This window comes from Ammospiza nelsoni, chromosome 7, assembly GCF_027579445.1.
Source record: "Ammospiza nelsoni isolate bAmmNel1 chromosome 7, bAmmNel1.pri, whole genome shotgun sequence".
NCBI lineage: Eukaryota > Metazoa > Chordata > Aves > Passeriformes > Passerellidae > Ammospiza > Ammospiza nelsoni.
In genome coordinates this window covers 8550910-8570184 of record NC_080639.1, presented here as the reverse complement: position 1 = coordinate 8570184, position 19275 = coordinate 8550910, and the positions used below count along the sequence as shown (strand labels likewise).

The 19275-nt window shown below is 39.4% G+C and overlaps 1 protein-coding gene across 1 annotated transcript in view; it reads right to left on the bottom strand.

The window, feature by feature from the left end:
• The window catches only part of FAM171B (family with sequence similarity 171 member B), a 39946-nt gene that overhangs the window by 11495 nt on the left and 9176 nt on the right, over nucleotides 1-19275 (bottom strand). The window contains exons 2-5 of the mRNA XM_059476012.1: nucleotides 4392-4625; nucleotides 3553-3645; nucleotides 3108-3263; nucleotides 1168-1335 (exon numbers count right to left, since the gene is read on the bottom strand). Of these exons, the coding sequence (XP_059331995.1) occupies nucleotides 1168-1335; nucleotides 3108-3263; nucleotides 3553-3645; nucleotides 4392-4625 (651 nt within the window). The remainder of the gene's footprint in view (nucleotides 1-1167; nucleotides 1336-3107; nucleotides 3264-3552; nucleotides 3646-4391; nucleotides 4626-19275) is intronic.

Sequence of the window (19275 nt, the reverse complement as noted above, 5' to 3'; positions counted from 1 at the left end):
CACTGGTTTGTATTCTAACCCATCCTGTGCTGCTCCAGTTCTGTCAATTCCTTGTTTAACAACAGTGTTGATTTAGCTTTGTTTAGGGAGGTAAAAAAGCTCAGCACAGGAGCTGGCAAAAGTGGCTGTGGCAATAAGAAATTTAAACCCTGAGTTTACCACCTCAGACTAAAACCCTTTAAAATGCCATCTCTTTCCACCAATTACCCCTCTAAAGTCTCCTAGTTGTATAGACAGATAATCTTCTATGCCAAAACTTATCCTATTCACTTTTTCCCCACAAGACAGCCTAGCCAAATTTTCTTAGCACATCCTTAATTCAAATCCATGTTTTTCAGGTTTGTTTTAATTAAGGTGATCAGTTTCTTCCTTGACCATGTAAACAACACTTTGTTAGAGCTGGTGTTCCTCTCCTGTACTTCCAAACACTGAACAAAAGCTTTTTGCCTTGATAAGGAGCAAGATGTGACCTCACTCAGTTGCACATTTCAAGCCTGTATATTCAATATAAATTCACATTTCAAGGGTGATGGTGTCTGTGAGGTGCAATGCAGGACAATCAGGACACTAATGCACCCACACCTAATACAGGTCAGCTAAATGGGTTACATGGACATAGCTCATTACTCACTCCTGACTAAAATTAGATGTGAAGGGATGACAAAAGGTTTAGAATGACTAATCCCCAGCCTCTTCTTGGCATACTGGAAGAACTATGTTGTTCCCTTGGATAACTCTTATTTCCCCTTCATTTCACTTTCTGAATTGTTTTTGTTAACTGAAGCAATATCTATCCCAGTTCTAGCATCAAAGGATCTTTAGAGCTACACTCTAGTAGACAAAGCATCCAAACCTTCAGTTCTGGTTTGCTTTCTTGTAAGAAGGAATTCACAAAATTACTAGGCTTGAAATTTAACATCACCTAAAATATATGTTCTGTGGATGCTCAGCATCCCATGAAAATAAAAATCCAGGCAAGAGGAATGCTAATGAATTTTACCAAAGCTTTTTGAATTAATGAAAACAGGGAAATACCTTTGAACAATTCAAGCTAGCCCATTAAAATAAATGACCACCTATTGACCATCACCTCATAGAATAATGTCATCACTGCGCCCAAACCTACAGGCATGTGCTAGAAGGCAAAATAACAAATAACTCACTTACCAATTTTCATATCAAATGTCCAGGCAGGTACAGCATCTCCTGATTTTACAGCAGTTGTGGGAAGAGGAAGGGTAACCTGAATGGGACCCTTTATGTTCACTTCTTTCCCAGCCAACAGAACATTTACACATATGGCAGTAAGAGGAGTTAGTTCCATGCTTTTGAAACCTGAGGGCAAGAAATGTCTTGTAATTCTCCTTTCACAGGTTATCTTAAAAGAAATACATGAAGAATTAAGCTACTAAAGGCAAGTCCTCATCCTCATCCACACAGTCAGCTGTTACCAACTTGGTCAAATAGAAATCAACATTACTTTTCTTCTGAGCTTTTAACAACTTGTGATTAAAACAAAACAGAGTCATTTCTATACCAAAGCTATAAAAGAAACACATTTGCAACATCTTGGCTCTGTGCTGACCACAGAACTAACCATGAGGCAAAACTTGGTTTGGGGTTGGGGAGGAAGGGTTTTTCCCCTCAGATCATCAGATTGCAAAGCCCCTAACTGATGTTAAATACAGATCATACCAGAATTTTGGTATAATCACAATGTGCATAACATTGAATTAAAGTGAAAGCATATGGAACCTCTCCTGTAAGGATTAATTTTCTAATTTGGCAGCCAGAATTAACTGAATAGTTAATCATGAGGCTTGTCAAAGCACTCAGAGGAAATGTTGCATTTACAAGGCAGCCTGCAAGTTTCTTTCCTTTGTTTTCCTTTCACCAGTTTGCAAATGCTCCAGAAAGCCCAGTTTGACAGGATGGTGAGAGAAGCTGAAACAGAATCACTAAGTAGCAGAATGATGTTAAATCTATGCAGGCTGTTAGAAGCTGGTTGTGAGAGAACTCCTGGCACATCAGATATCAATTAGCTTCCACCTGCCCTAAAAGGAAGCTTATTCCTTCAGGGGTTTATGAATAATTTAAAACACATGCCAGACAGATTGAAGGGAAAACTCAAAGAGGATAAACACTGCTTATTCTCCTATGCTTCTTTCCTTCTGCCTTCCATTTAAAGACGTGAAACACAGATAAGAAAGATTTTAAAATATCTTTGTCAAAATATCAGTATACATGCTGCCTTTAATGGAATAAAAATTTAAAAAAAGGATATGATGACTTAATATAAGCCATGTATTGCCCTCTCCCTGCACCACGATGAATTTAAGAGCCTCATGGCTTCAGATCCACTGGGAATAGAAAGAAAAGAACAAAAGAAGGATTGAACTGCATACAGTCCAACCTACCAGAGATTACTGTACCTATGCAAATTTTAAAACTATCTGATAGAATGACAAATACTAACAAAATCCAATGGTATAAGGGCAGAGTTACAACCCATAAAACCACTTAGTGCTTCTCCAGTGAAACAGATGCACAGAAAACATTATTCCAGCTGTGCTCTGTACCCATAGGGACCACTTGGTCCCAGACTTGCCCAGCCTGACTGAGCCAAGAGGGGCTCCCATGCAATCCCTGTGCTGGGGGTAACCCCTAGAACCAATCACTCCAGTGAAAATGCAGCAACTCCACAGCTGGAGCTCATTGCTGCTGTTTCACTGATTTCTTTAGCTTCGCCTGCTGTACAGTCTGGCTATAATTGCATTTTTAAAGTGTTTACTAAACCAGTTCCACAGTCTCATGAAATCCTGAACATAAATACACATACATACATATAAATGTAAAAAGCAGACTCTGAAGTTGTATTTCAGTGCAGCAAGATATGTTCTCATGCTGCATGGACCAAAATAGAGTAACACTGATTACTCACCTGATGTGTTCATAGCTTACTCCTGGGCAACAAAGCTTTCTGATCCAATACAATGGAAGCAGATTCAGGCCCTCTTAAATTAAGCATATGTTTTTCTGAAACACTGTGCACTCATATGCATTATAATATTTCTTGATAGGAATTCCTAACCATCATATTCACATACCTGATTTATTTAGAATAATTCCTGTCGTATAGAGAAAGCTGTCCACTTTCAAAAATTGCTCTGGCACTGTCAGATAGGCTGTAACATTTGCAATGTGATTTGATGGAAGCTTCATTAAAGATTTTGGAAACTGAACACTCGGTTGGGATTTGGCATCTGTAAAAGAGTAATATTTTGTCTTAGCCACAGTAAAACAGACAAACAGTGTTTTTATTACCCTACAGCAATCCACTTAGCATAACAACCTGTTTTCCCCCATTTTCTCCATGATTTCTGTAATTCCAGTCTAGCACTTGTCACAGCCCCTCGTACAGCTACATAATTAACAGAAAATCTGGCTTTAAGTAGATAGGTATTATATAAAATGCTGCTTAATTTTTTTTCCATGTGGGTGCAGATGGCTATCACAAAGTGTTTAGTTACAGTCTGCGTGCACAGAACTTACCAGACAGTTTTCCAGTAATTAAGACAGTATCTTCAAACAGCCATATATTAGCTTGACTTTGTGGGAATAATGAGAGTGTCACGGATGAGTAGACTGTGGAAAATGATAATATCTGTTATTACACTGTGCAACCAAAAAAAATCCTCCAGGGTCTCCAAATCTAAAGATCTACTGAACAGAGCAGTTAATAAACCAGAGAGCATATGAAGACTAAATAAATTACTCCTGTTGTCCAGAGCAGATATTTTGGTGTTTAGGCAGAAAGAGTTCTGTTGAATGTTTGCTACTGTTTTATACCTTCTTTGGATAAACAAGTGACTAGAAAGTCACTAGAAAGTGACTTAAAAGTCTTTTTTTTTTTTTTTTTTTTAAATAAAAATCATGTGCCTTTTTAGGATCATGCAGTAGTTAAACAAGAAATCCTGTGAGGAAACACTGCTGAGGCAGAGTTGTAACAGGTTATATCTGCTTAGAGGAAAGAAAGCATTGGCATTCTAAGAATTACTCAGGATTTTTTTTTACTCAGGTCAACAGGATTTTTGTCAGGACACATTAACAGCTCTTTGCTAACTCTAGACAAAAAAAATCTAAGAATTCACTGTGTTTCACAACATAACCCACTTGGATTTTCAAAGGGCCATTTTCTGCTTTAGAGTAATCAGAATTTTGACAAGTTTAACAGACCGTTCACCCCTAGATCTGCACTGACAGGCACCATCTCCCTTGACTGACTTCTCTGAGTTGTGTTCAGCTGACAGCAACCACCCAGACAGCTTGGCAGAGAAATTTAATTACTGCCAGAGAGAGTTTAATAATAGGCCTGTAAGACGCTTACGTACTTGGCATCCTCGCAGTCTTCCAAGGCAAAGGTGTCAGCAGGTAGCCATCCTTGTAGGAGACAATAGTTAAGCTTAGTCCCAGTTTGTAGGGGACTTTTATCAACACTGCTCCATTGTTCCCAGTGAGAGTGGAATTTGTCAGGGTGTAGTTAACAAACACCTCGACCACCGCCTGGCGCAGGTACTGATGGCTGATGATGTCATTTACTTGAACTTTTAGGGTGAAAACAGATCCTGTTGACAAAAAGAAGAACAGGAGGTCATGATGATACATCACAGCCAAGGACCATGGTTTTGCGAAGAAGTCCTGGAGCTCAGGTCTTTGCTGTTCATACACTGCACAGTGGATCCCTGTCTCTGGCCAAAGGCAGGGGTAACCATGCAATTTATACCCCAGAGAAGGGGGAAACAAAAAAAACTTAAGATGAGGCACAAAGGTGTCAAAAAAGTTTATCAAACTCAGCAAATATAACAACTAACCAGTTAAAAAAAAAAAAAAGAACAAACAAAACACCAACATTTGACACCAAATTACAAAGCACAAAGGTGTCAAAAAGTTTATCAAACTTAGCAAATATAATAACTAACCAGTAAAAAAAAAAAAACTAAAAAAAAAACCAAAAAAAACACCAACATTTGTAACCAAATTACAAAGCAATCTTCCCCTTTTTGTTTAAGCTTGAAGAACGCATCTGTGACAACAGGAGATTTACTGTGCTCTGCAATATCACACTGATAATACAGATGGTCTTCTTATCCAGCCCTTGGCTTGGGACACACATTTCAAGGTGCACCTTGAGTCTGTAAAGGCAGAGAACCTGATGTCTACACACAGGGGGACAACACATTTTCATTTACATGTATAACATTATTATAAATGCATCCAGACATTATTTTAAGCTACCATCTCCCACCAGACTTTTACTGGCTACTTTTGACCTTCCTACATTGCAACTTCTAAACAGTATTCCTCTAATTCGAAGATCTTATAGTTCATGCCATACCCAGTGTCTTGCAGAAATCATAATTACAGTGACTAAAATGTATGTTGAAAATAATCAATCCACTTGAACAACAGACTCGAGGTGTTTTGAATCACAATTTCTCTCTCACCCTGATGGCAAATAAACTATTAGGGTGTTTTTTCACAGTACGTGAAAAAGGACAGAATTCCACATTATTTCCAGAATAATTTCATTTTGGAAATTAAAATACCTAAAATATTACTTTTAAAAATAGTTTCAATAACAGATTTTCCTGTATTTTGGTTACAGATCTACCCCTATTCAATATCACTGCACTACTTTGTATCCTAACACTTTCAAATCCATTCATCATGAATATGTATTTCTATTTAGGTCAAATGTCAAGTTAAGTTATTTGACATGTATCTACCCAAAATCATACTTCAATTTCACTGTGAAATCCCCACTATAATTGGGATTGACATTGCACCAAGAGATTACTGCCACTGACCTTGATTGAAATGAATAGGTCTTGAGGAACCCAGTGCAATCCATCAAAGAAAACCCCAGTATGTGGTAGAGATGCCCTCCAAGTTGGGCCTCTCTGAAATAAGTATTTATTTAGATCTATTGTATGCATGGAGCATATTGTCTATTCATGAAAAAAAATGACCTGCACATAACAAAAGCTACACTGGCCTCATTTATGTTTACCACATACACAGCAAAAACTTACCAGCTGTGCCAGATTGATTTTCTGCAATGTTATACAAAAATCTACATCTCCTTTAGCACATTGATACATATTTTCAGAATAATAATAATAAAAAATCACAGTGGCACTCAAATGTATTTGACAGAATTAATCAAAAAATGCACAATAATCTTGGAACAATGTCATCTGTTTTTTTATTTCCCATATGTAAGACATTTCGAGAATAAAACTGCTTTAAATTGCTGTGCTAGAGGGGTTTTAAATCATGTGATAATGGGGGGAAAAAATTATGCCATGTCAGCAAATTACAGGCTCCAAACAGCTCCTCCAGGCATTGATCCAGTTACACAGATACCAGCATCATTCCAGTGGCTGCCAAAACTTGAAAAACAGGTCATTTGCCCCTGGGCAATGACTAGCTAAAAGGCTACAGAGGAGAGGAAACAGGCTGTGTACAATGTTATTATCCAGTAATCATTTGGAAGTCAGGAGTCTATCATGAAATGGTATTTAAAAGTAAGAAATACAGTGGTACAAAATTCAAGCTCATGGCAGTAAGAGGAACACCAGAAATGCCTGTTATGAACTGGTATTTTAACAGCTGGAGCCAAGTTAGGAGAAAGAGCCCAGTTTTAACAGCTGAAAGCAGTCATAAAAAATTCAAACCTAAAATGTACTCAGAAAGACACATTATTTCAATCACTTCATACTTCTAATGAGTATTTTGCCTTTCCTGCTGACAGAAAGCCTAATAAGAAAACACAGGGGAGAGGGCAAATGCCACAACCCTCCTGCAGCTGCTGGTAAATTCAGAGGTTGGTCTGTGTGCAAAACTATTTCTTCTTCCCATCTCCTTCAATTACAGCCAGATTAAACCCCAATTTCTTAGAACCTTGAGGTTCCAAAAAAAAAAAAAAATAAAATAAAGAAGAAAAAAAGTAGACAGCTGTGCTGTTTTCACTCTCTGATGGTGAGCTGAAGAATATCATTGCCTGTTTTTAACCAGGCTGAACTTTGATTAGTTCCCTGTCCCATGGGCATGGAAATTGCCACAGCATTTCCCCAAAGTGATGCTCTGCCTGGAGGGGCATTGAGGAGATGCAGACATCAGGCTGGAAATGAGAATTGAAATCCCAGGGATTGAAATCCTGGGGGTTGCTGTGAGCGTCACACACAGCAGTGCTCACTTTGTGCCCCTCAACATCCAGACACAGATTAAAGGAGACCCAACCCCCTGCTCTTGGTGCTTTTGGCCTTTTCTTTTGTGCTAACACAAGGATCTCCCTGACAAGAGGGAGTTGTGTCCTGCCTGCACTTGGATTTGCTGATATCGACTCTGCCAACAAGTCACTTTAAACTCCCACACAATGGTTTGGGAAGCACATTTTAAAAAGAATTATTCTTTGCACTCCTCAAGAGTAACAGCACAGGAGATATGAGGACACCTCATTGTGCCTCTACCCAAATGCTTGTGAAATGATAACGTGAAAAAAAGCCAGAATCCAACAGTAACAATTTTCCACTCACAAAGCCACATTCAGCACAGTTTTTCAGGCCAGTTGTTGCAGCCCAGAGAAAAGCAGGACATTCCCAGGGCCCAGAGCTCAGTTTGTATCCAGTTCTGGTCCTACAGCATTGATCATTGCTCTCCAACCTTCACATCCCCTGGCCAGCTCCCTCCTCACAAGCCCCACATCCATTTAATGTGCAAACTTATCACAAATTTAATGGCATTCAGTTATTAACAATGTCACAGTAACATCCAAGACACCTAATTTGCAAAGAAAATATTGCTTTTCTTTTTATAAATACCTTAACTTACAAGCCTTTCAGGATTTACAAGCCTTTCAGAATTTTCAGTCTCAACTCTGATGGAAACTGCAGTAGGATATTTTAATCACATATAAATCTATAAAAGGAGGCTCAACCCCTTTCCTTTCATATAAGACTCAACCCCTTTATGTATCCTTTCAGTATATATAAAATACACTGAAAAAAACAGTTCACATAAAAATAATGAACACTTGGTTAGCTTTGCAACAAAACCAAAGCTGAAAACTTCAACAATGGATGAACCTTGTGCTTTTTTCTGGTCACTGACATGTGCCAAACACAAGTGGGTCAGCTGTATCTCAGTATTAAACAGATTTGACAGAACTCCTACAATTAGAAGAAAGAACTCAGTCCTTGCTAATTTGATTTGTGCTGCCTCAGAGGAAGGGATTCCTCTCTTGGCAAGGTCCACTGGAAATGCCAGCACCTACAGCATTAAAATGTTTCTGATCAACCTTCATAGAAATGCAGCAGTTATTCAGACAGAGTGGAAAAAAGGCCTTTACCACATTTAGCTATTTCAGTCCTGGTCAGTAAAATTGATGAAATCTCATTTCTTTGAGAAAAAGATATCTAATGCCTGGTATTTGGCTTCATATCACTGTCCTAACTCAGAAATCCTATCACAGAATTAAGCTAAAGAACTGCTTGGAATTGCAAGCTGGGTACAAATGTAACAGTGCAAAGATAAAAAAAAAAACCAAATCTCAGTTATGGTCCATGTAATTTGTTCTTAATTCTGCAGACAAGCATGTCATCTTGTTACCATTTATGTGAGATTTAATTACCATGGTCAAGGCCAGAGCCCTCCCAGGCACCAATATGTTCCAAACTCCACATAACTGAGCTGTGGGGGTGAAAACACACACAGGGCAGTGTCCAGGGGGGATTCCTACACATCCTGCCAGCCCTAAACCCTTTTTTTTTCCTCTATTAATCACCAAGTTCCAACAGCCAGAGAGATTCTGCTCCTGGAAGGAGGCAGCTACTCTTCTCCAACTCACAGACAGCTACCCAGTTAACAATTATCTTATGGGATGAAAAGTAATTATAATCAAATTATTCCTTATCTCTTTCCTTCAGAGGGGGCTCCTTTCCCCCTTGCCCAGAGGTGTTTAAACCCATGGCAGAAAATATGAGCTGATATGGGCTCTGTGGCTCCCTCCTAACCAGGCAGAGAAATCCCAGGCTGTGCCATTTCCTTGGTTTTAGCTGGCTGAACAACCCTTTTTCCATCTTTTGCATCCATAAAACACCATATTTTTTGGCTTAGCACAATTAGGGATATGAAAGGTGCACTGATCTGTAAAGGAACAATGTGTAATAAGAATAAAGGGTTTTGCTACACATCCAATATTGCAATGGGGAGTGGAAATCAATGAATACACAATCTAGACAGCCAACACTCACCTGGCCTCAGTAAAAAAAGGTCATGCCAAAGCCATCCTCCTGCCCACAAACACCAATTGCTACTTCTTAAAATTCCCTTAAAACTAGTAAAATTCCCTTAAAGCTACTAAAAGTAATAGCAGCGACAAACTACAAAAGATGGGGGGAAAACATGGGGAAACAAAAAGGGGGAAAAAAAAGCGATGGGGGAAAAAAAAGATGGGAGGGGAAAAATGATGGGGGAAATGGGGGAAAAAATGGGGGGAAAAGAAAGAAAAATATGGGGAAAAAAGAAAAAATGATGGGAGAAAAGAAAGAAAGATGGAGAAAAAAAAAAGTTGGGGAAAAAGAAAGAAAGATGATGGAGGAAAAAGAAAGAAGATGATGGGGAAAAAAGAAAGAAAGATGGGGGAAAAAAGAAAGAAAGATGGCAGAAAAAGAAAGAAGATGATGGGGGAAAAGAAAGAAAGATGAGGAAAAAGAGAGAAAGATGAGGAAAAAGAGAGAAGATTATGGGGAAAAAGAAAGAAAGATGAGGAAAAAGAGAGAAAGATGAGGAAAAAGAAAGAAGATGGGGAAAAAAGAAAGATGGGAAAAAAAAGAGATGAGGAAAAAGAAAGAAGATGATGGGGAAAAAAGAAAGAAGATGGGGGAAAAAAAGAAAGATGGGGAAAAATAAAGAAAAATGGGAGGAAAAAAAAGAAAGATGGGAGGAAAAAAGAGAGAAGATGATGGGGAAAAGAAGATGATGATGGGGAAAAAGAAGATGATGATGGGGAAAAAGGAAGATGATGGGGAAAAAGGAAGATGATGATGGGGAAAAAGGAAGATGATGATGGGGAAAAAGGAAGATGATGATGGGGAAAAAGGAAGATGATGGGGGAAAAGGAAGATGATGATGGGGGAAAAGGAAGATGATGATGGGGGAAAAGATACATAGAAAAAATAGAAGCCCCCTTCAGTTCATGAAAAATCCATGTAGATGAGGGGCAGTTGTGCAGCCCCTGAGGGCTGGAGGTGACAGGGCAGGGCCAAGCCCCCTCCCTCGGTGGGTACCTTTGTTCTGGAGTCACTGGCACAGCACTGAGCTCGCTGCCCTGCACAGTGCATGGAAATGACATAATAGGTGACCCCTAAACTCCCATAACTCTTTTATGGGTGCCTTGTGAGAGTTATTGTCAGGCTGGGGTGAGCTCTCAGCCTGGTTTTCAATTATGCCTCTCATAGCTATCAAATAAGCTGCAAATCTAATTAATAACCACTGCAGCCAAATGTGGGCTTCATTTGTTAGCTATCAGGGCTCTTTTATCCTGTCACACTGCATGCAGTAATTTATAGACCCTAGTACAAATGGCCATGTACATGTATAAAGATCCTTCCAACTCTGCACAAATCATTCTATCTGTTCCAAATTGGTATCAGAAGATCTCATTTAGAAACTAATTACGTGATTCTTCAGAGGGATGTTTTATGTGCTACTCCTCTGATTTAAAACAGAAGCAGAAAATAAATAGCAGAGCATTATTTGTCCTCCCTAAAATGGAACAGGAACACTGCTAAAATGAAAAATACACTCCAAGTGTTTTGGCCTGTGCAATTTTCACTTTGTCTTTATCAATTAGTTGTAAGCACAATCTGCAAATTTCATTTTCTACAACTTATTACTGAACTGAGAAGCAAAGAAGCTCACACTGTTCACAAAAGGCCTGAGAAAATTCAGCAAATACCTAACCAGCTGTAAAAACCAGGAAAAGAGAACCTTAGATTTAGATAAGAACAACTCATGCTTAGGACAACAAATACAACCATTCCACCTGGCTGCAAAAAGAAAATACTTGCATGTTGACAACTACAGACAGTCTCACTCTTGCACCTAGCATGAGACTAAATTTGCACCAACCCTCTCCAAAATCACTCTGGGAGTTAAAACTTTCCAGCCAGGGACTCAACACTAACCCCAAAGTGCTGGGTGAAGAACAGGGGTACATAAAGGCAAACACAAACTTCAGCAATTTTGCCTTATTTAAAAATTGCCTTATTTAGGTTGATCTTTAGGCAAAGTGGCAGCATTATGGCTCTCATTTTAAAGCTAGTAGAGGCTGCACCTTGAAATGCTCTTTGGAGAAAAGATATTGATGTTTTACTGCTTTCAAACAATACAGATACCATAAAAGATATATTTAAACAAACTGAAGCACGGACGTGATCAGCATTTGCTGCATTTGAATATGAACTGCCAATCTACCTTATCTATACACCTGCACTCCCTTAAAATATTTTAATGCAAAATCAAACTTTAGGATATATATTTAAGAGACGCTTTGGCAAACATCTTTGCAGTGACACAAAGCACATTACCAATTTCCAAGGACAAAGCAGCAAAACAGGGTCTGGGAAAGTAGGACACCACAGTATTCCCACTGCCCTATTTCTGGTCAGCCAATTTTCACAGAAGGCATCTACAAAATCTCAATTACGAGGGAGCAAAAGGTGCATCCTGGGGGGAACAGGCAGTCCCTTTTACACAGAGAAATTGTTACAGCAATTTTTATTGTAGGAGGAAGTTTAACCCAGTCTAGTCAGATCTAGCTGCTTCCACCAAGCTAGTGCTTCACAGTCAAGAAAAAGCATAACAGATTAGAAATTAAAAAAAAAAAAAAAAAAAAAAGGAAATTTAGTATACTGTTGGCTAAGCTTTACCACACATCAGGCTACTCAAGTGAGCTTTTGCTGGGAAGAAAAACCAATTATATTCTAACTCTGAGAGTTTTTCAAACAAATTCTTTTATATTTCCTTCAAATAATGCTTTATTTCAGATACAGAGAAACACTTCTTATTTCACCTTATTTCTCTGATGAGAATATCACAGCTATTCTGTGACAGGCATGTGCAGCCCACAGTGCCAGAATTGTCAGGCAACTGTATTTTCAGCACACACTACAGCGTTCAGGTGGCCCTTCCTCCCACCTTAATGGGAAAATTAAAAATAGAGCATAAGAACACCTCTCACACACTGTTCTGACTCCTCAGTGCCACAGCAAGGAGGGGCTGCATCTCTTGGAACAACTGGATGCTTTTGCTCTTGAGAGCTGAACAGAACAATGCAGGCAGAGATGTAAACCCTGCTGTCATCTCAAACAGAAATACACCTGATTTCTGCTCTTTCACTGTGCTCTGAAAAACTCCCTTTCCCACCTCCTATTTCCCCTTGCCTTTGATCATGCCCTCCTTCCTTTGCAGAGCTCTGCTCAGTCTCCTTCCTCCACAACTCAATCCATCCTGGAGCCATCTCTGTGATGAGGAGTCCCTGTAATATTTCAGCCAGTGAGATCACTGGTTATGAAAAAAAGGCTTTTCTAAAGAGGAGGTTTTCTGCAAGCCTCACACTGAAAAGAGTGGTGAATTTATTACATGGAATTTAATGCATTGGATCAAACCCATCAGGGCGAGCACTTGAAAGGGACACTTCTAATCTAGCAGACTGAAAAACTGCCAGGGATTTGCCTCTGGGAAATTAGCATGATCCAGAGAAAACTTCAAGGTCCTCAGCAAATTAATAGGTCTAAGACTAATTATATATTTAGTTCAAAACAGACCCCCAATGCAGCTTCATACGATAATGAAACTGTATCAGACAGTAAGAAGAAGCTGACTGCCTACTAACACACAGTTATATATTTTACAGAAAAGAACAAAGCCTTTTCCCCTTCTTAAAGGTATTTTGATGGGAAACAAAAGTAAATAAACAAAGAAAAAAACTCAACACACCAGTAAAACAGAATGTTTATCTGAGTGATACCTTGTCCATTTTTTCCCAGCCAAAGTATTCACAGACATGGCACCACTTTTACATGGAATTAACACTGCCTTTTACTGATGTTTCCACAAAAAAAGCTGTTAGTTGCATTTACTTACTGACAACAACTTTGTTTCACTTCAGCAGAATAATATTTTTTCATTTCATTTTCCATTCACTTTATTTTCCTTTTATATCCAGGGGTTTATGTTTTGTACGGAGTTGTGTGCATACATAAATACAAATCTTAAGCAAACAACAAGAGGAAAAGGAGATTTGCTTTTTGAAGAGAGTGGTAAAGAAAACTGCAAAACATTCTTACTAGAAATCTTCTCCTTGAATGCTTGTTGAAAAATATTAATTTATGCCTCATTAGTACTTATGCACTGAGAGGATTTCCAAAGTAGCCAATAAGCATTAGGTCAGGGTAAACCAATAAACTCTCTCCTCACAACTTTTGTTATCAGTTTCTCCAAATTCAAAAGCAACTGAAGGGCAAGATGAAATTTAATCAGGACTAAATATGGCCAATATTCAACTCTGGCAAACTTGAGCTGCCACATTTTGATGCGATATTTGCTCAGTATAATTATGCCTGTACTTCCCAACAGACATTAAATTGCCATCCATCTCATTCCATGACACACTCGTGCAGGTACTGATTGCAGCACTACCTTCAGTTCACATTAAAAAAAAAAAAAAAAAAAGACAAAAAAACATTTTAAAAAATGCAAACTTTTAATGCTTGCAATTATTTTAATGGATTTGGATTACTTTATAATCTGGGTGGCCTCAGTAGTCAAAATCTGTATGATTGCATAGGCATATATAGCTTTTTCAATCTGAAGATCTGCTGTATATATGGGAGGACTGATCTGATTACTTATTTGAATAAATAAACAAAAATAGCCATTTTCCACAACCAGATGTGTTCTGCCTTTAGAAGTGGTTACACTTCCACCCAAAGTCTCAGACCAGATGCATAAAAAAAGCTGCATAAGCACAGTAATCATCCCACAAATGTTGACAGGAACCAAATACTGATGAAATTAAGGCCCTGGCAAATCAATAGAATAAGCCAGATGATCATAGGCAGTATCCCTGATGATTACTGCTGCATAATCAATGAACACCTTCCTGGAAGGATCCTGCTTGTGAGAAGTGCAGCAGAATGCCATCAGGCTAATCCACAAAGCTGCTAACCACTCCCTCTCCTCCCATCCAGTGGGAACACACCCCCCAGCACTTTGAAGTGCTCCTGGTAAGAAATAGAAAATAGAAGGAAAATTCCCCTTGATGTATTTTTATGGGCTACCTAAGCAGGAGCCATGAAATTCAGACAGGAAAGCAGCCATGAAGGTTAGATGGGATTTTTTCCCCCCTGTATTCCTTCAACACTGCATGGCATTTATGTCATTTAAAACATTCACTGGGATAATTTTCATGTACTGCTGCAAGGTTCCCATTTGGTGAGGAGTTGCAAGATGTTTTTTTTCACCATTTGTGCCTCCTTCACAAATTAAAACCAGGCTGTGTCCCCACCCGAGCCAGAACATGGGAACTCACAGGACACAATAAACCTATGAGAATTAAAATTACCATAGCAACTCTGCATTTTGATTTGCTGCTATTTTGTTGAATCAGCCAGCCTGGCTCTCAGAGCTGTGGTTACTATGGAAGACTGAAACAGAAATTCACCTTCCTGGGGCAAGGCAGACAGACAGCAGACAAGATGAAATGCTGCAGTCTGCAGAGCTTCACTTATTCAGGAGTCATTTATTTTAAATATCGTCCTCTGTAATTTGATATAAGTAAGATAAATTATTAATGTTACAAGAATGAAATCTTAAATAAAATTTATCTTTCAAATTGAGATAAATTTGCAAGTGAAAGTGATTAAAATGAGCAAGCAAATACTAGAAAGAGCTCCCAAAACCCACAAAATAAAACAGCTTTGCCCAGGCATTTCAGAGGCCATTATAAGGTTATTTTTTTCATTTCAGTTTACTCACTGGCTAATATTAAACCTGTAATGCTGCTCTTTCATTTTTTTTTTTTAAATCACTGCCTGTATCATTTTACCTTGCACCAGAGCTGGGGGAATGAAAATATTAAAAATTCAGTTTGTTACAGAATATTGGGAGGAAAAGTACAAAGGGGAATATTATAAAATCTTCATAATACTCTATTTTAAATATGGAGTTTTTATATAAACCCCACAATATATTATACACCTTCAAGAAAAATGGGCAAATGCCTATTAGAGGATAAGCCAACAATGTGGATTTCTCACTGATGAACTTCACAATTAAACCTTCAGCCTTTACACAGCAAAAATAAATCAGCCAGCAGCAGCATCTTAACAAATTGTGACCATTTCTTGTAGAGAATTTTGAATGATTTGTCAAACCTACTCTCTAACAGTCAATATACTTGGACAGAAAGAATATTCCAGTACCCTCGCAACATTAATAATTTTTTTTTTTTTTTTTTAATCCTAATGGGTCAGGTACAGCATTTGTCTTCTGGAATTCCTAGTGGGGGCTTGTGAGTGGAATTGGCAGAAAAAAAAAAAACAACTGTGCAATTTTAAACATACCCTCAATTTGACAGAAGGAGGGGAAAAAAAATCACAGGAAAACAAAGCAGCACCTGTTCAAACATGACATTTAATGCTGTGAAACCCCAGGACAGACATGCATCCACAGACTCTGCAATAATACAGCCCACAAACCAGAAATTCAAACATCAGTGCACATTATTCACTAATTGCAAAGGACAACCACTGTTGCATTCAGAGATATTTTTCAATAACAACCTGCTCACTACCCTTGTCTGAGAATACTTTTCTTCCCCTAAAGCTGTAAAATCTCATACCACTCCTTCAAGAAAGGCATTTGTAATGTTGCTGCAATGTCTGTCTTTCACCTGCAGGAAAAGATCCTCTAATCCCTTGGAAGAAGGCCAATGTATAAAGACATATATGGAGAAAATAGAATTTAAAGTTTGCAGGACAACATTCCCTAAGGGTAGCTCTGTACACATGGAATGGGAATTTTTTATTGCAAGATTTGGGAAATCCATATTACAGAAACAAAGCAAGAGCACCCAACAAGCTCTTTCATATAGAAATGTCCATTAAAGTTGAGTTTCATAAAGTGAATGATGAAAAAACACAAAAGAAAGAATACAGAGCATCAGGTATTAGAAAAATGATTGTAGATCCCTACTCATTTTAAATAAGAATTATTGCTCAGGGCTTAAAAAGGTTTCGAAAAAGAGAAAGTTGTGCCTCATCAGGTCACAGGATAGAGGAAAACAATGGAATTCTTGGCAGCACAAGAACTCCAGTGCTCAGGGCCAAGGGTGCCACGCAGGAGAGTGGCAGAGCTGGGTGCACTCATGGCTCAGGCACTGCCATCACTGCCTGCCTGAGCTCAGCCCCACACCAAGCCCTCCAGAGCCAGCTGAGGGCCCAGCTGTGCTGCCTCCTGCACAAACACAAGCTCTCCCTGCCCAGCAGCTGCCCCAAGTCCTGCAGGGAGCAATGGGAAAACGACTTAGCTCCATGGAAACCTTTCCAGGAGGATGGAAATGGTTTTGTTGACACCCAGGCTAAGAACAGGGCAGTACACAATTTCTTTTTTCCCCCCCTAAATCCTCAAGGTTCATTCAGCACCTCTGAGATGGTGCCAGCTGGACTGGGGGGAAACAAATCCCCTTAAGTATTTTTGGGACAATCTGTGCCATGGAGCACTGATGAATCCAGCAGGCAGACTTGTCAAGGGACGGGTTTTCTCTACTGTCCTTAAGAAAAAAACACTCAAAAAAAAAAAACCACAAGAGGGGGAGAAGGAAGCTGACAACTAATTAAGAGGGAAACAGCCATGACGGATTCTTTTGCCCAACAGTGCACCCAAACTATGCAGGGTCTCACCAATGTTTCACTGGGTCTCATGCTGAATTTAATTAGAGGATTTTCTCAACCTCAGTGCTCCACGATCCAAAGAAACTCTCTACTGCAGCCCAGTGAGAGTAAGTTTTCTCCTTTGCTCCCAGAAACAATAGAATAAGCATCTGTGATATTTATCACAAGCCATAATTCATGTTATTAACAGCTTTTATTGTTCTAAACACACAATCTACCAAAATCCTGCATTTATCCAACATAAAACCACTCATTTCTCCTGTTCAGTCACTTAATGAAATGCTTCAAAACAGAGAAAGAATATTTTCCACAATTACATGAAAAAGCTTGTCTTAATTCCATTAGAGCCTATAATAGGTGGAGAGGGCAAGCACATCCTTCTTCATCCCAGCAAAACAGACAATATTTCCAAATATCTTGACATCATTGACCTTCTCTCAGATTAGCACATACAAATTACCAACCAGATTTGCTACCTCACAGCAAATGAGTTCCCTGAGAATGTTCCAATCAGTTTCATTTGGGAGCCTTGCTCATGCAGAGTCATTAATAATAAATAGATTTGGTGTTTTGCCAAGATTCATAACCAGCATCCATTTCAGCAGACTGAGCCAACTGCATGCATCATATCTATGGAACAGCCCCAAATCTGCAGCAGAGGGTGTAACTCCACCTTGTCCCTGTTTTAGCACTGGGGAAAGGCACATGAAGGACATGAACCTGTTTAACCTTGCACAGGGAAGGTTTTGGGGCCCCCAAACAGCAGCCTTCCCTCTCCCAGGAATTTACCAGGGATAAAGAGCCAAGAGCTCTGTTGAGATGCATGGCAGGGCAACAATTCCCAGCTGCAGGCAAGGATCTGACTGGACAAGGGATTTGCTTCTCTCTCTAAGGATAAACAACCACAGCAATAGGTTGTCCAGAGAGGTTCCCCAATCCTGCAGCCTTCCATGGCCTGACAGGAAAGAGCTCCCAGGTGTGAGTTCAGTGCCAGCCCTGTTCTAAGAATGCCCCTGATGGCCCCTCCAGCTAAACATCCACCCAGATCCTCAGTTACTCTCAAATCACAGAAAATAAAACCAACAAGTATCATCATCACCTATTTCAGCTGCTAATTTCAATACTAATAATATTTTTATTAGTATTTAATTTTTAACAATAATTTAGCAAATCTGTCTGAAAGTGTTACCTGGACTACACCATCCTATGAGAATTTAGGGCTCACAATCTGATGCAAGTTCCATGCCTCATTATGGAAAATGGGGTGAAAAGATATACTTTGTCTTGCATGGCATAACATGATAACTCTTGCAGTTAGTGAAAACAGTAATACCAATGATTCTGAAAGTAAAATCAGTTTGAGTAATGAAAGGGCTGCTCAGACCTGAAACTAAAACAACCTGAACCCTGAAAGCTACATGCACACACCAGTGGGAAAGTTCAAGCATTAAATACAGGTAAAAGATAAATGAGAAATAAAAAGAATAAAAGTATGTGAGGTACAAGAAAACATTCCAGAAGAGGCAGAGGTACTATTAAGGACCACACTGAAGCAAACAAACAAAACCCACCTAAATTCAGCTCTTTCCTCCACAATAAGCTGCACCACAATGAGTCAGTGCTCCAACTGATCTGCCACACTGTGTTTAGTGAAAGCAGCCAAACCAACACTCAAAAGGCACAGGATGGAGCCCTCATCTGTGGGATCTCAGCACCTCAGGACTGAGGTGCAGAGGGACCGAGACCACCCTTGGGGGGCTCGGGAGTCCTGGAATGTTGCCAGAAGTGTCTGGTGGCTGGACTTTGATCCTACACAGGAGACGACACCTGTATGAGGACTGGGAGGAATTCACTGGGTAAATGGTGAAGGGATAAGTTAATTAGAGTGTGAAACACAGGGTTTACGATTTCTGTACAGGGGGGGTCTAAAGAAGTAAGATGGAGGAATTGGGGCGTGTCCTGTTCTCCTTCTTCTTCTTCTCGGCCTCCATCTTCTGTGGTGATGGTGGCACTTTGGGATTGGTTATTACTAAAAGTGCACTGGTTAATAAGGGTAAAAGGTATTGGGGAGAAATGATAAATATTGTATACGAAACTTTGAGTATAAAGATAGGTGACCGCCCCGGGGGCTCTCAGTGTGCTCATGGCTGGCTGCTGTGCAGACCTCTGTCGGGCCGAGAGAAAATCTTTTAGATAAACAATTAATAAACACCGAGACCAAGAAAAGATCTGGAGCCTCTTCTCGTCCTTTGAAGCG